Source organism: Psittacula echo (genome assembly GCF_963264785.1).
Source record: "Psittacula echo genome assembly, chromosome: 11".
Lineage (NCBI taxonomy): Eukaryota > Metazoa > Chordata > Aves > Psittaciformes > Psittacidae > Psittacula > Psittacula echo.
Window position 1 is genome coordinate 3,569,987 of NC_137746.1, and position 17,303 is coordinate 3,587,289.

Sequence of the window (17,303 nt, forward strand, 5' to 3'; positions counted from 1 at the left end):
GCTGACGTTTGCACATGTCTGTGGTCAGCGTGGTGCCCAAAACACCAGCTCATACTGTGGCAGACCCTTCCCTTCCACCCCAGACTCATTCTGAGGAGCAAAAGCCCTTCTGATGGGCTTAGGAAACAAAACTGCTGAGGCACTGCTGAAATTCAGTACAAACGTTAAAACTTTTATTTACAGGGTAAAGTACAATTTCTTTTAAAAACAAAACAAAACCCCCACTTTGATAAGAGGCATAATAATAGAATAAAGCTCTTTATGTACAAAAATACAATTTTCATATGAAAGAACATCTTGAATAAATTAAACCGCTATCTGGCCCGGTCGCTGAATACCCCGTGTCTGCTCCTGCTCTAAAGCAAGGCCGCCGCGCTGGGGGTCAGCATCTATAATGCATGAGCCCCTCCGCTTGTCCGGCGGGCGGGGAGGGGGGGGAGGGTCCCATCGGGGCCGGTGCTGGGCCCCCGGGTGCGGGCAGGGGAAAAGAGGGGGGTGTGTGGGATGCGCTGAGCCCCGCGCTGCGCCCCGGGCCGCATCGGCCCCTTAAGCCTTTTCATGGCATTGTCAGGGCGTTCAAACCAAATTTTCATGCTCGTTTTTCTTCGCCGGAGAGCTACAAATTGTAAAATTGACTTTTCACCTCGTCTGCGGCAGCAAATCTGTCGCTTTTCATCCCGGTTTTCGGAGGCGCACGGGAGGCGAGGCAGGGGTCGGGGGGGGATAGGGATGGAGAGGGGAGGGTGGTGGAAAGTGCAACGGAGGGAGACCCCTCCTCCCTTATCCATCACCCCCAGCCCTCGGGAGGGGAGAACCGGGCGGCACTAGCGGCAGGGAGCGCCGGGGGCCGCGGGCAGCCCGCAGAAGCCACGCAGGGCGTCAGCGGGCGCGTAAGCGCAGTCCTCGGAGGTGGCGGGGCTGCTGGGGCCGGAGGCGGAGGCGCAGAGCGAAGGGGCGGACGGGGAGGCGCTGGACAGCCAGGAACCGGCGTCGCTGCCGGGGCTGGGGGGCGCGGCGGCCCCGCGGAAGGCGGGGGGCGGCGGGAGGCACTGCTCGGCCAGGCGGAGGGTCTCGGAGAGGGCCCAGATGTAGTTGTAGGCGAAGCGCAGGGTCTCGATCTTGGTGAGCTTGGTGTCGTCGGGGAAGGTGGGCAGGACGCTGCGGAGCTCATCCAGGGCGGCGTTGAGGTGGTGCATGCGGTTCCGCTCCCGGTCGTTGGCCTTCACCCGCCGGCTGCGCTTCAGCGTGTGCAGCAACGCTTCGGTGCGCGCCCGCGCACGCCCGCGCCGCCGCCGCCGTTCCCGCGGAGGTTCCGCGCCGCTGCTGGCCGCGTCCGCGGGCATCCTGCGGGAGAGAACACGGAGCTGCTGTCACTGCGCGGGACAGGGCGGAAGGAGGGGGGGGGAGTAAAGGGGGGAAAGGTGCGAAGCGGCCGCGGAAGGGATGTGGGGAGAAGGGATAAAACAGAGAAATAACTACTGGGGGTGGCGGTGCTTGGCACGGCGGGACCGCGCCGCGCAGGTGCCGGCGCTCCCGTACTCACATGGAAAGGCACTCCCAGGGATGCAGTGACAGCAAATAACGGTATAAAAATACAGAGATGGGAGAGGAAAAAAGGCGAAGGTTGGCGCTGCAGGGGGAGGCAGCGCGGGCCCCGCGCCTCCGCGGGTGCGGGAAAGCAAAAATGAAAGATAAAGAGGAAAGAAAAGCCCAGCGAGCGCCGGGGGAGGCGGGGCGGGGGGGACACGCGACCGCTCTTGTCTTTGAAGTGCTGCGGGCTGCGATCCGCTCGTGTGAGCGGCGGCTTTGGCACACGACGGCGCTGCCGCCCGTACTTATAGCGCCGGGCGGACAATGGCCCCGTGGCCGCCCCGCGGGGCCGCGCCGAGGCGGCAGGTCGGCCCCGTGCGCCGCGCCCTCCGGAGCGTGCCCGCAATTACCGCGGCCAGCCGCGCATCTGCCGCGGCCCCGGGGGATGGGGGGGGGGGGGGGGGGGCTTGGGAGGAGGGGGACACCCCGACCCCCCTCCCCGCGCTTTTGTCCCCCTGTGCGGGAGCGGAGAGGGACGGCGGTGGCCGGACAAAGCGGGGCGGGGGGGTCGGTGCTGAGCGCGGAGGTGGAGGGGTCACTGGGTTAGTCCGGGCTAACCACAAGGGGTTGGTCTGCGCTAACCGTAGCAGTTATCCTGGGCTGACCACAAGGACTTGGCATGAACTTAAAAGGACGACCCGTATTTTGTCCCCCAGCCGGAATCTGGTGGAAGATTTCTTCGGGTTCTCTTTGCACCTTGCGGTTTGTTCTGAGCATCCCCCATGAAAGTGAATATGCTCTGAAGTGATAAAACTTTAACTCACAGGTCTTCTCCCTCCGGTGTTTCAGAGGGGAGTATTTACACCTGCTTTGGCTTTTGGGTGCTTCACTTTGGAAAGGGTTTTGCAGGTGTTCAGAAGCTAAAAATCGCGGTTTACACTCATTTTACAAAGTTCAGTGGTGTGAATGCGTATCTACCACTCTTCATTTCTGGATAAAAACAAAGAACCGTGCTGTTCTTGTTGTAAAGTTCTTCTTCCCTCTGCTAATCCCCATGAAGTGCCCAGGTATCACTGTTCACTTTGGGAAGCCACGGTTTCATACGTGGCTAAAAAGTTTCCTCATTCTGATGCTTACAGCATCCCACTGTCAGTGCTGTAAGTGCCCCATCGTCAGCACTCAAGTACTTGACTCTGAAAGGTTTTCAGTGTCATCATCCATCAATAGCCCTTTTTGCACTTCTATACCTGAACTCACATGTGTTTATAGGATTTCCCCTTACATCAAATGCGGATTCATTCCCTCTCCCGTGATTTTCTCCGATGCCTTTAGTAAACAGGGAAAAGCAGCAGCAGAAGTTATTGCCTGTGTCTCTGCATTTTAAGTTAATAGCAGTCAGTCTTTACTTTAACCCAAGACAGGAGTCTGGGATCAGCATTATCCCTTCTGCTTTCCACCCTCCTCACTTCAAGATGATCCCTGACACCAGCAAACATCCCTGATCAACCTCCTGCGTGCCAGGAAGATCGCATAGAAGCGAGCAATCCTGAGAGCCCTGTGTGATGAATATTAACGAGTCTCAAACCAGAAACAGCCTTCCAGCATCAGCTCACTTTGTGCTTTTAAACACCTTTATACAGAGCCAGAGCTTGGATGTGCAATATAAGCACCTAATGGGGCTGGGCTGTTGGGCGGGAGAGACTGAGCTCCCTCCGTCTCCAGATCTGCAATCAGGCTGATGTTTTTAGGGCCCATGCATACATAAATGACTCTCTGTGCTAAGTAGTTCCACTCCACTGAGTTACTCATGTCCTTAAGTGATGGCATGGTTAGAGGCCTCGGTGGGTCAGCAGGCAGACATCAGCAGTGGAGTATCCAACATGAATCAGGAGAAAGTCAGAAGGCACCAAAACATAAAGGTAGTGGAAGCATATGGCAAAAAGTGTTAAACTTCTGTTAACGTGCACTTTGGATATAGTGAAATAAACCCCGGTGTCGTCTGCAGCACTTTTATTGCCTTTTGTGGAGGTGTCTTTGAGCAGTCAATAGTTTATTCATTAAAATGTTTATGATTCCCTCGAGTTTCACAGCCTTTGGCACAAGCGATCACTTGTCTGCAGGTTTGCAGTGAAAGCGCATTATTCATTAGTCCTTATCCATCATTTGCACTTTGTCATTTGTTATTCTCTTGTTTTAAAAGTTTGTGCTCCAATCAAGGAGGGGAGAGAGCACCATGTGTCTCTGTGATCAGTCACAGCCATGAATAGCCAGAGCTGAAGTGACTGTTTCACAAACAACCCATAGGCTGAAATTTGTTTGCATAATCTATTCACTGCGTACTTATGAATAACGAATGCATTCACAGAACCAGAATTGTTTCAGGAAGCCTTCGCAAACAGAAAGAAGTGCTAAATATCTCGGATAATTTATTCCCGATGAATAATTCAACCCGTTCTATCGCAGGCAGTCTACTAATTTTGCAGAGAAATTATTCAGCCAGCACAGATAATAGCTCTTACACCTTATGGGCCTGCTTCTATGGGAGTCAGCTGCAGAAGTTCTGTGAACTTTTCTAGGATTGGGAAAAGAAAGAATTCCCAAAATGAAACAGGACCTTTGATTTCCAGGAACACAGAACGCATTCCTGGCATCTCACTGATGCCTTATTCTGATTTTTAGCCTTTGATATTAGCTTCTCCACCTTGATGTAAGTGCGGCTAGGCTCAGATGGGCTCGTGGGTGTTATTAGTTTCATATTTTGAGCTCTAAGGAAGCTTGCCATAAATCCCATTTGCTTTGAGACACCTCATAGCACTTTAAATTAAAAAACAAGAGAGAAAATTATTCAAGTGGCATTTTTGACTATGGAAACTAAAAGCACAGCTGGATCAGCCCATCCTTCACTACCTCGGATGACAAACTGCTCATCTGAAATCACAGCGAACTACCATGGGCATGTTTCCATGCGGTGCATTTATCTCCTGAGCCTTGGTGGGGCCTCAAGCATAAAGCTGGCTCCTGTGCCCTTGTGTTGGGATATCACGCCTTGGGTCCTGCTCATGGCTGGGCTTCAGAAAGAGGAATTAATAATAAAGGTGGAGGAAAGGCTGTCGGAGAAGAGGTGCCACAAGGCTCCCAGGTGCCAGCAGTGCTCACAGCGAAGGCTGTCAGTGCTCAGCATTGCTCTCTGGATTTCCATTTCCAGCAAGGAAGAAGGTGGTCCATGAGAAGACGCCATTCCCTGGTAGGTGTTTACTGTACCTTGAAAAGGTAAATAAATCTCTACATTAGCAATCAGCCTCACATCTAAAAACCGACCAGAATTCTGATCATTGGAGCAGTGTTGGCACCACTCCTCTCCCCAGGCATGGAGATGAGAGGTTCACAGTAGAACCACTTGTTCAGTTGGAAGATGCCTCAGAGAAGCTAGATACACTTCATTATTTTTCAAGGCTTAAGCTGCAGGTCAATGCAACTCACCAAACTCTGTGTTTTGTTACATTAGCACGCAAGAGCTTAAACTAATGTTGGGATGGACATCAAAACAACATATCAACCAGGAGAATACTGCTTTTTTTGCTCCCTTGTTGTTTGAAAGTGTGGCCAGAGTGAATACACATAGCTGCTTGGGGAGGATGCTTTGAACTGCATCTGGGGAGGCAACGTGGCTGGTGGCAAATCCATCACCATGAGAGCAGAGAGCTTGACCCAGTGCCTTGCAGGAGGAAAGGTCGATGCTCACCCCAGGTCAATGCAGCAGGAATGATAAAAATAGATGGAAAACCAGAAGGTGGCTGGATGGGCAGCTTGTCCCTGTGCTTGAATGGGCACAGTGCAGAGCTTGTCCATCCTAGGCTGGGGACAGACGTGCAGCAAGGGCTGTGAGTGTATGGATGGACAGACGATGCAGTGCCCCTGGGACCTGTGGCCTGAGCAGAGGCAGTTTACAGCTCCCAGCCCAAGGCTACCAGAGGGTTCAGGGGTTCACCCCTTGGTTGCTCACTAATGGACAGCCCTGGAAGTCCCATGTTTGAAAGGGATCTCAGCCAGCACAGAGACCATGGGGAAATGCCTTGGGCTTCATCTATAGAGGATTTGGCCTATCCCCTACCTGCCTGTGGCCAGTGTGAGGCTTCAGGCCACACGCCAGGAGGGGAGCATGGGGGCATCACTGGGAGCATCCCCAAGTTTCAGGGAGGGTCTGGTCCAAACGAGCTGCATCCACTCTGAAATCCCACACAAGTGCCTGGGAGCCATGGCCAGGGCTCAACCCCTCCCAGGGGCTCTGTAGAAATAGTGGGAATGTTTTATTTCCAGGTTTTAAATGTTTGATGTTAACATTTTCCTTCTTTTTGGAAGGGGAAGGGGGGCACGTAGGTAACCGATTGTTCCCTGCAAGCACAAATGTATTTTGTTTGTTGTAATTAAAATGTTTTAATGAGACAACCATAAAATCAACCATTAATTATGTTTTTTTCAAACACTTCTGCTTCCTTTTGAGCCAGGTCTATTTAGAAATAGTTTAGAGAGTAGCCTGCAGTTTTATTCTTTCTGCGGTATTATACACAGGAGTGGAGAAGTCATTTATAAATAATTACACAATGTTTTGGGTCTTTGGGTTTGTATAATATATCAAAGCGATTAGTACACGCATTGTTCCATTGTAAATGGGTTTTTTCCCCTTCCTTTCAGTTTCACTTGCCTTGTCTTCTATCTAAACCTTTTTCGTGAAATCCTTTGTCTTCCTCATTCTTTTAGCTTGTTACAGTGCAGGGACATTCTTCTTATTCAAACACTCACAGCATGAGCAAAGAAAGCTACTTCTGTCGCATCTTAAGTTTTACCATAACTTTCTGGCATTTTCTTTTCTTCCCCTTTTCCCAGACTACTGATAGGGTAATGAAGAATTATAACATACATCAATTATTGGTGCTCACGGTGTATTATGCTCCTGAATTCAAGGGGAGATAAAGAGGGAAGAGAAAAAAAACCCAGCTCCACTTTCTGTGGTTTTGAGGCACATGAGAGAGGACTCGGCACACATTATTTATAACATCTTTCTGAGCATCAATTATGTTTGACTCCTACAACCACTTCCTTGTCCCACTGGTTTTATGGCCAGAAGGAGTCATTTTGGTGTGTGGTAGCTGCGGCATTTAACTTGTTTCTTTTATGAGGAGCCCAAACAATGCATCTTCAGGCCAAACAATCTATCTCCCCGGATAATAGCCCGAGTGTCAGTCAAGCGCTCAGGGCTGGGAAATATATGATCATGGTAAAGGGCCACGGGAAGAAAGCGTGGAGATGGAGGCACTTGTGAGGGGTCCTCGTGCTGCCTGCCCCCCGGGAAGCTGGGCTGGACCCAGAGTGGGGCGCAGGTGCCCTGGGATGCATGCGGCTGCTTGAGGATTCAACAATCCTAATCCGAGTTATCCAAGGAAAACGGCCAAACCTTTCCAATGTGGCCACGTTGCTGGGGCACGCTCCCTGCCTGGCCCTTCTCCAGCCTTCTGGCTACCACATTAACTGGGAAAAATGAGATTAGGATGTCACCTCCGAGAAACAAACCCCTTTTCCACCCCCACCTTATTGTGCAAGAGCTTTTTCTTCTCTTTTTGCTCCCCTCTCCACCTTCTCCCGCCCATTCTTCCCCCTCTTTGTGTTGATTCGTATTTTGTTAATTGAAGCTAGAACACTTCTCCTAAAAGAAAAGGACAAAATTCATTGGCTGCCCTGTGGATGAAACAAAGTGCAAAGCAGGAAGCTCAACTACATGCTGAGATGCTCGGGTTTTCTTTTATACCTTCCGTATCAATAACTCTGCTTAACTTTTATGTTCAGTTTCTTTTCACTTCAATAAAGATAACCTGGAAGAATTGAAGCACCATAAGGGTGGGATGAAATTGAGCCTGAGCTCTTGTGGGGGGGAGCTCTGGGTATCCCCCCCTAGCTCTGGGTCTTGTGGTCAGGGGAGGAGGATGCTCCAGGACCACCGGCAGCCCCCGGTCCCCATTGCCCCGCCACAGGGGCCCAAGGGATTTGCTGCCATTTGCATAGCAGGTGTTGGATCCTGGGCCATTCTTCCTTAAGGGAGTTTTAATACGGGATAAATTACCGGGAATTAGGAGGAGGTAGGCGACAAGAAAAGCGCTCGTGGAGTCTTCTCCCGGCCACGGCAGGGGGAACAGAGAGAATGGCCAAAGAAAAGGAACAAAACCCAAACGCAGCAGCTCCTGAGTGTGGGGTGTGCAGGGGTTGGGGGCAGCTGTCACTGAGTTACCCCAAATTCAGGTTAGAACTCAGGAACGCAGTAATCCCAGGGACAGTAACACGATTACCGGCCGGAGGATCTTTGAGGGAGTAGGTCTGATAGGGGAGTTTAAAATGTTAATCCCTGGTATAATCCCTTCCCTGGCATTGTACGTACAAGGGTTGCACCCACAACAGAATTCCCTGTTTCCTTCCCTAGGCTTAAGGGCGGGAGGGCAAGGCTGGAGAGCAATCCCGCTGCTGATGTGCACACACAACACGTGTATGAACGTGTGCACACTTACGTGTGCCCACCACATATGTGCATATAGCTGCGTATCCATACGCTTGTGCACGGTCCCATGTTCACACACACATGGAATCACACACATGCACATGTGAACAAATGCATTTAGCTCTTAGGCAGAAGCTCTTCCCTGTGAGGGTGCTGAGGCGCTGGCACAGGGTGCCCAGAGAAGCTGTGGCTGCCCCATCCCTGGCAGTGGTAAAGGCCAGGTTGGACACAGGGGCTTGGAGCAAGCTGTTCTAGTGGAAGGGGTCCCTGCCCGTGGCAGGGGTTGGAGCTGGATGAGCTTTAAGGCCCCTTCCAACCCAAACCATTCCTTGATTCTATGATGATAGGTACATCTGCACACTGCAGGGGAAAGCTGTGTCACTGGTGTTCCCAGTGTATCCTGATGAAGATCTATCACACCTCAATCACTGCGTTGCTCTGTCAGTTAGAGTACACATATCTAAAATCAAAATGAGATGCTTCATGTGTTTTTAAGCATCATTTTGAAATGCATCCACCTGCAGGCTTCCATTGCAGGTAAGGAACGTTTGTCTGTCATTTTTTGTTTCGACCCTCCCTCTGTAAAGGGACATCAGTATGAAACCATCCGGATGTTTCTCACATCAAAGGAGGTTGGTTGTATAAATCTTATGTATAAATGTATTACGTATAAATGGAGGCCATCTATAATAAAGTATTCTATCAGTAAGGAAGATTAAAAATAATAATAAATAAAAGCAATGAATTCACCCCAAAAGAGCCGGGCAGGGACCTGCTGGTGCTTGTGGGAGTCCCAGTGCCTGGAAAGAGTGGGGCAGATGGAAAAGGCAAAGAGAGAACTCCAGGCACCAGCCCTGGGCCATGCCAGGCAGGACCCTGCACCACGACCCCAGGGTGCAGCCTTTGGGGTGCAGTTTCCACTGCGCTGGCCATGCGAGGGCCGAGGGTGACACCCCAAGGCACAGAGCTGCAACCTCGGCTGTGCTGGGCAGGGGTTCGCATCGCCCTGGGCTGCAGAGAGCTCCTGTCAATGGGGTTTATTTAGCAAAGAAAACCTGATCTGGAGAGATTGAGATGAGCTCTGAGGCAGAAGCTCTTCCCTGTGAGGATGACAAAGTGCTGGCACAGGGTGCCCAGAGAAGCTGTGGCTGCCCCATCCCTGGCAGTGGTAAAGGCCAGGTTGGACAGGGCCAATCTGCTCTAGTAGAAACACACTGAGATGGTACCCAACTCTTGTTAAAGTAACCCTCTGTTTTCCTGCACTAGCTCAGCTTTTTGAAGGATATCCACTGTTTTTCACATAAATCCCATTAAACTTAGCTGAAAGCAAATGATCCGTTCTGCTTTCTGGGATTTAAAGGCATACTTTGCAGTGGCTTAAATGGTCTGGCTATCTGTTTAACTGGGCTGTTTTGCAGCCTCAGTATTCTATGTGCCATATATCCTTCTAATTCCTATTCTTCAGGGACAAAACCAGAGGTATAAATATCTTAAATTCTAGCCTGAATCCACCCCCTGTTAGTGTAAGCAGCTACAGTGAAGGTGAGGGACTCAATCTTGCTCTCCCTCACACTGACAGCCAAGTCTCTCTTTCAGCACCTCTTTATGATAATGTCTCACGGTATAAAGGGAAAAGTCAAAGCAGAGTGTTAAAGTACAGGTGGAATAGCCCTTGGAAGCTCCCATGCTGCATGTGGGTGCAAAGTGCTGGGTTTGCTGGAACTGATACCTAATGATGCAGCTGCTGGGACCAGTACCTAACAATAGAACTACTCAGATGGTACCTAAGGTGCTAAATAAATACTAGTTCTACTGGTCAGGCAATTAGAAAGACAGTGGAGAAGGGAAAGTAAATGTTGTCCTAGATGAGTTTTCTTTCCTTGGGGCTGTATGCACTTCCACAGTAACAAGCTCCTCTGAACCAAGTCCCTGCTAATAAGGGGAGACAGGCTTGGCTGATGTATTTCAGCTGAGCCTCTGCTGCAGGGATGCTGCTTTCTCTCCCAGTTTAAGCACATATTAAATTGCAAGAAATTCTGTGTTCACAGATAAACAGTAAAATAAGTGCAATTGCTAATAGTTAAGTGAACGTACTTCTTCAGACTATGGACATCCCGTGGATTTAACCCTCTTGGATAAACCCCAAAGCATTGGCTTTAATTTCACATCAGGTTTAATGTGCTGCAGGTCTGAAGCTTGTTTCCAGTTATTCCAGTGGGAATTAGAGATTATTTCTCTGGAGCTGGTGCAGCTACACTTCTCCAGAGCAGCTGTCAAAGAAGGGTCCGAGCCTCCTACCCCACTGTGCAAACAGAGAAGGGGATCCGATGGGGCTATAAAATCACAGAGAAACATCTTCCACAAGGTCACTTCTTTATTGCTTGTCTTGTGGGATTTGTGTATATACAGATGGCACCTACCCTAAAGGATCTTTTTGTCTTTTCTATATGGTTTTCCCCTAAAAACAAACAGGGGATGACGTCGTTTATTGTAGGGTTTAGTGCTTGGTGTTATTTATCTTCATTAACCTGTTAATGACCCCAGCCCCACTGATTACATGCCAGGTGCTGGTAATTCAGCTCTTCAGCTCTAACTCCACCCACAGGCTACACCAGAAAAAGCAGAGAACTCCTTTTTCTGGCTTGTAAGGGATAGAAACAGCCGCAAGATGTCAACATCTACCAAGCTGCTGCTCAGAACCAGCTCTGCGCTGCCGGGATGGAGAACCCTGCGAGGAGGCTCTGCCGGGAAGCACAGGTACCTGCTTTACGTGGGGGGAAAAGTCCTCCCAGAACATGGAAGAGCATTTGTTTTACCCCTATTCTTGCTTTGTGGCTGTTCTTTATTTCAATTTCATTCCCTTTATCATTTTCCACTGCACGCTTTAGCCAAGTTCATGATTCTTGTCTCTATCTGTAGAAAAGGACTTGCTACAAAGAGTGTGTTATACAAATAAGGTCAAAGATGGGTGAAGAACAGGACTATTATTAATTCCATGCTATATTTGTGTGTATATATATGTGAGTTGTTACAGCGAGTTCCTATGGATATTGGGATCCTAACCAGGGGCTGGAGCTCTGCCCCCCGTTGTCCTCTCCTGCGGATTACAGCTTGCTATAATTACCCTTAAAACAGGGACCTGGCGTTCAGTCAGCTATTTGGGTTATCATGGCACAGATGGCACAGAGCCGAAACTTAAGGAAAACACGAAGCAGATTGGTTTTCTCATAGAAAAGCACATCTTTCAAATTGTGTTTCAACTCCAGGTTTCAGAGCTTGCTGCTTTCCAGCTTCTTTCATCAGCTTTTACTATAGAAGCAATTGAACCCCTAGCAATGGCCCTTTTTAGCATGTGTGGCTGTGCCTGTGTGCTGATGTGGGGCCAACAGGACCAGCAAGGGTTTTTCTTTGGGCTGGGACCCTGATGTATTTGCTCTATGGTCAGATACAGTTGCTTTGATCAGTAATGCTGCTGACTTTGTGTTTTCCCTTTCATGCACTGTGCTGGTTTTGTCTTTCTCCATCCTTTTCTCCTGATCTTAGAGAACGTTTCCCAGATATGACAGACCTAAGATGTGTTTTTTAATTATTATTATTTCAAAGCAATATTTGATGTTTTCCCTTTATTTATCACCATTTCCTGGACTCATTCTTCAAGATGTTGCTCTGTGCAGTTGAAAGGTTGGGATTTTACCTTCTGGCCAACACCAAACCTCCCCTTCTTCCTTGTAGGCTCCCTTTAGGGATACAGCGTGTGGTGGTCCTGCTCTCAGATGTGCCACTCTTATCAAGTATCTGCAAAATACTGTCCCAAGTGCCTTCAGATTCAAAGCAGTCCTAAGGATTTGCCTATTTTACCCCTTAGCTTTGCAGAATCCCTGTAGCCTGGGCTGAATGTAATGGCTGTGGTAGCTTGTGGGCTGGTGGCATTGCTTGGAGTCAGGTGGAGTGATTTGACACTGATTGCTGTAGTGAAGAACTGGGTTTCCCTGGAAGAACTGTGAGGGAACACCCTGCCAGTCACTTCCAGTTAGAATTTAAGAGGCAACACTCAGCAAACTGGTTCTTGCTGGGGAGAAGGGCGCTTGACTGAGAATTACTGGCCTAAGGGGAGAGCTGAGGAGCTCCAGGCTGGTTTGTTTCTCCTCATGTGGCTGCAGAAGTGTCAAGTTCTCTAGACTTAGACAGGAAGCTGAAGTAAACCCAAATGGTGCAATTATAAAGGTAATAGGAATGGAGTATTTTTACGCAACACAATGGAATGGGCCGTAATGAGGCAAAAATGCTGAGGGGCAAAGACAAAAGGCATTTCTTCCGGGATTAGAAGTGAGCTAAAAATTGCCAAAGCCTACTGGTAAAGGAGGGGGGAAAAGAAGCCTGTTGTAGCATTTCTTTCCCTTTAATAAGCTTCTTTTTCTGGGAGTCCCGAGTGTTCAGATGTAGCACACTTAGTGCCTAGTAACCAACAAAGCTTCGATTGGTGGCTCTGCGGAAAGATTTGCTTTTCCTTGCAGGTTTGTAACCCTGAAAGAGCCACGGAGATCAGTTGCTTCAGAATCCTTAATTAAACACCACAAAGAAGGGCAATTAGAGCTGTGCTTTGCTTCTGTCATCCAGCAAATCTTGCAAACCTCAAACCCCTTTTCTTGCACTGAGATTTATGATGGGAATAGATCATAATTATCCCTGTAATTATCAGCCCTCAGCGAGCACCAGTAGGATTTTTTCCCCCTCTTTCTTGGGGGTAGGTTCTGAAGCCCATCCAAGAGGAATTCGCTCACCCCTTTTGTTGTGCAGGAAGGAAAACAAAAACACGGGCATGGTGATTTTTCCCAGGTCTTGGCTGCCTGCCTCCCTGTCACTTCATGTCATGTCATCCCTCCCTCCCAGGTCCTGTGTGCCCGCTTGCTCCTGTTGTGCTGGATGCTCTCCATGTGTGTCGTCAGGCTGGTCTCTGCCCAAAGAGCTGATAATAGGAACAGGCAGAAGATGAGAGAGAAATCCAAGAGGATTTGAGTGCTTCAGAGGTTGGCAGAAGGACCAGAAATACAACCTGTCAGTCAGTGGATGGAAAATGAATGCTTGCGCATGTTGCATCTCTACAAAGCATTTCCTCCAGGGATCTTGGCTTGGATTTGATGGTTGGATGAAGGTGTGCTCATACCCAGCAAGAGGGAGCAAGTTCTTCCCTTCAGGCGTTGAAGGTGGTAGTGTGTACCGATGGCCTTTCATGCTGGAAAGTCAGCCTGAGGACAGGACCTGAATGCAGTACCTGGGGACCAGCAGCTGCGTGGGGTCCTGGGCTTGCTGGTGACAGGAGGGAGGGCTGTTGGGCAAGAAAGCCACGTGGCTTGGTATATTGGGCAGAAACTCCTGATGTTTCTGAAGGCTTTTGGGCTTGGGAATGAGTCTTCCCAGGGTTGTATTGCAGTTCAGTTTCCATGGTGGTGTGATGGACGTGACTCCTGTAGACACAGTGGCAGCCAGGAGTCCTCTTTGCCTTTAGTGTGCATGCTGTATGTTAATGGCATAATACAAGGAGCAAACCTCTGAGAAGGTTTCCCAAAATACAGCTGTTTGCTTTGGGAGGTTTCCCGTACCCGGGTAAGGAAATACAACACTTAAAGCTTTCTTTGCAGAGCTGGGAAGAGCATTTCCAGCATCAGCAATACAATGAGCAGGCTCCAAGCTGATTTATAGGGCAGACAGGCTCGGGGGTTTGGAGGTGTCCCCAGGCTGTCTGAGAAGGTTTTTGGTTGCCACTAGATGTCCTTTCAGCCCTGCTTTCCCCCACTGCTCCTCCAGAGCAGTCATCTGGGCTGGGATCTGCTGGCCATGGCCCAGGAGCTGCTGGGCACCGATGTGCTGTGAGGTTGATGAGGGCAAGGAACAGGGCTGAACCCTGCACTGTTGCTGCCTCCCAAATGTCCCTTTGATCTCGCATAGCTTTGTCTTGTGTAGTGCTGGCTAATGGAAATGAGGATGCTTTGGATGCTCAAAACCCAACTTCTGGATCTGTGCTGGGTGTTAAATACTTTAATTCCTTTAGTATGAATTGGGGGCTGTTGACGCATCGCTGTCTGTGCAGGGCTACCGATTAGTAGAGGTGATGGAGTGAGAAGGCAACCTTTGAGGGTAAAAAAGGTGATGACTATCCCAGTTTCGCATTCATGTTTGTTCCTATTCTATACACGTGGGTCCAAAAGGGACCTAACTATGAACTTTAATTAGCTCAGGGAGCGCTTGTGTTGCTGTAACAGTGCCTTTGACTTCCCACCCAGGGCTCAGGGGTGACCAGTGCAAACGTTCAGGCCCCTCTGATGACTTTACCATAGAGCCCAACATTTGGTCCCACAGCCCTGATGAAACCTTATTAGTGTAGGACCAGCTCTCCCACTGCATGGATGTGGTCAGGAAAGGTCCCTATGGGTGTAGCATCTGGCATGGCCTCATGCCTTGATTTAGGGAGGCTGGGGGGAGCTGGGGCACAGCAGGCAGCTGGACCTGCTGAGACCACTGTGCTGTCTTGCACAGACCACCACTATAGCTGCTTAATAAACTTTCTGGCCATTGCTGACCTGGACCATATATGAACAAGTGAAAGGCAAGTGGTGAAAGGATCTGTGTAACATTACTAATCCCACATAACACTCTCACTGAGAAGGCAAGGCAGGTCTCCCTGCTATTGTGCCCTTTCACTGCAGCTGCTTGGGTCACCCTGATGCTGTTATTAAAATCTGATAGTGATTGGGGTGCAGTCTGTGTATACCCAATACTCAAAGAGGGGGAGTCTCCTGTGCAGGGCTTGGTGCTCTGTCTGTGTTGCTGGCTGCAGTGTGCTGGATGGGGGAAAGTGGCTGCCTATTGCTCTCCTTGGAGGCTCTCTAAAGGGTTTGCATCATTGTGATGTAGCATTGGTGCGTGAGTAAAGGAACTCTGGGGTCTGCTTGTGCTGCTTCTGCACCCCAGGATGAAGCAGAGCTCTGGCTCTCTGCAAATGTTCAAGCTCTTAAGAAGGTGAATTGGTAACTGGTGAGCAATTGGGGCTGGCTGTTGCGTGCTCAGACCATGCTTCAGCGGCTTAAGTCTTCAATCTCAAGGCACGGATGTATGGTCTGTATATTAGGGAGGTTGGACTGAATGGTATTCCATGGCTTTGCAGCCTGCAATCTGCTGGGGAAAACAAAAGCCAGCCGTAAGGTTGCTGCCAAATCTGGGTGGAGGAGGTACTTATATTTATTTAAATGCTCTAGCAGAGGTGTTTCGGTCTGAAGGAAAGCGGTTCAAGTTTTGTGTGGCATTTACCTTCTGACACAGTATTTCCCTTTACAACTGCAGTATCAGGGGTGGCAAAGGATGCTCCTCCTGTTTCTGGGAACAATCCGGCCTGGAGATGCAGTTTAACAGCCCTGGGAAAACCAGCTCCATGCCAGTTTTTTCTTTTATTGTTTCAATTCCTGTTTCCAGCAGTTGTTTTGTATGGAGCACAGATTTCATGTCAAAGGGAATTGTGTATCAAAGCAAACAGCTCTTTTTCTTTCATTTCCATTCTAGCAAGTGGAAAGAAACAACTGCAGTTGGTTCCTTCTGTGCCCAGTTCTTGCTGGTGGTTTGGGTTTGGCAGATGAACCTGGAGCTGGGAGTCATTTGTCCAGACTACACCCTGCGAGGTGTGAGTCACAGGCCACTGCGTTTGGGCAACTGGAGCTGTGCGCAGCATTCCCAATGGAGCGTTAACCACTCTTGTGCAACTGTGTCAATACTTTTCAAGGAAATACATTGCCCAGTAGCCACTAAATAAGCATAAACCATTTCTTGCAGCCTTTCAGCGTGTTGAAACCCAGTATCCTCAAGGAAAAACTACTGGTTTTGTTAAAGTGTGACTTGAGAAAGGAGAGGGGCAGCCCATGCATTAGGGTTTGCCTGGAGGTCAGGTTCAGATGCTCAGTCCTTGTGGTTGATATCCCCAGGGATTTAATTTCTTAAACACTCTGGGATCTTTCTCAATGCTTTTTCCTACTAAGCATCTAAAGTTTGTAGCTTCATCCTTGTGTAGAATGGAAGAATACTTGGAAATCCAGCAGCTGTTGCTCCTTCAGCCCTGCCAGGGCATTATCACTGTGAATAATTATATATAGCATGTGTGTATGTAGATATGTGTGTATATATATATATATAATTCTTCTGCCTGAAGGAAACCCTTGAGCTGAGGCCAGGCAGGGCCTTGATTATATAGTACAAGACCCCTGTCACAGGAGTTGTGCTGCTCATGCATTTAAACTCTTGCTGGCTTTATCCTTCTGATCTCTTTCTTTCCTTTTTAGCTGGGAAATGGTTTAGGAGCTGTGTTGGGTGTAAAGTCCCTCCCTTTGAGGGAGGGCAAAAACTGCACAGAAAGAGGTGGCTTGAAGGCTTTTGGTTGTGTGGCTTTTCACTGGACAGCCTTCCCTCATCTAAGTGAGATCTTGTCTAAATCACTGCATTTTACTTGTGTTTATATGGACCTGGAGTGATTGGTTTACATTCATTTAATATAACACTAGACCAGTGGCATAGTCCTTCTTTATGTAACGAGATTCCTCAGTGTTTGGGTACAATCCAAATTCCAAAATGAGAAAGGGAAGCAAATTAGTTTGGAATAATGTTTTCTAATGTCACCCAGAAGTCGTATTTCTAAATCAGCTTCTCTGATTCAGTGGTTTTTTTTTTTCCCCAAACCAACCCATCTAATGAAAAGTGATCGGAAGTGGCTGAAGCTCCCTGATGGCTCCAGGAAATTCCAGAGAAACTGTCAGCTGGTTTTAAATATATTTTTTATTTCTTTTTTCCATTTGTCTTAGAAAGAAATACGAAATCTGCATGCAACCTTCTAAATATTTCAACCATTTAAATAGCATAGGATAATTTAGCAGTACAGTACATTATACAGCGAGATAATATAGGGAGACTTCCTAGAGTATATTTACAAATGGGAAGGTAGTTTTGTTATATTAAAAAGAGGAATGCACTGCTTAATGTTGAAGTATTACATTCAAAATAATGAATATGTTGCGACTAAAACGTAGATAGGTATTTATATGTTTGCCCTATCATTTTGTTCATAAAAAGGTACCTTTTAAAGGCTTTCTTTTCATTGCTACAAATCTAGGAAATCATACACAATAGTCTTGAAGCTTAAAATGTCTCAGTCCTGAAGCCACAAACACTCTGTAAGAGCTTCAGGTGGGAA

General features: G+C 48.6%; 1 protein-coding gene across 1 annotated transcript; it reads right to left on the reverse strand.

Annotated features, from left to right (window-relative positions):
- Positions 1-824: 824 nt before the first annotated feature.
- NEUROG1 (neurogenin 1) lies at positions 825-1,343 on the reverse strand (the record flags this gene model as incomplete). The annotated part of the gene is made up of 1 exon (XM_080627075.1): positions 825-1,343. The coding sequence occupies one exon, from the start codon at positions 1,341-1,343 to the stop codon at positions 825-827; it is 519 nt and encodes a 172-aa protein (XP_080483201.1).
- Between the last annotated feature and the right edge of the window lie 15,960 nt (positions 1,344-17,303).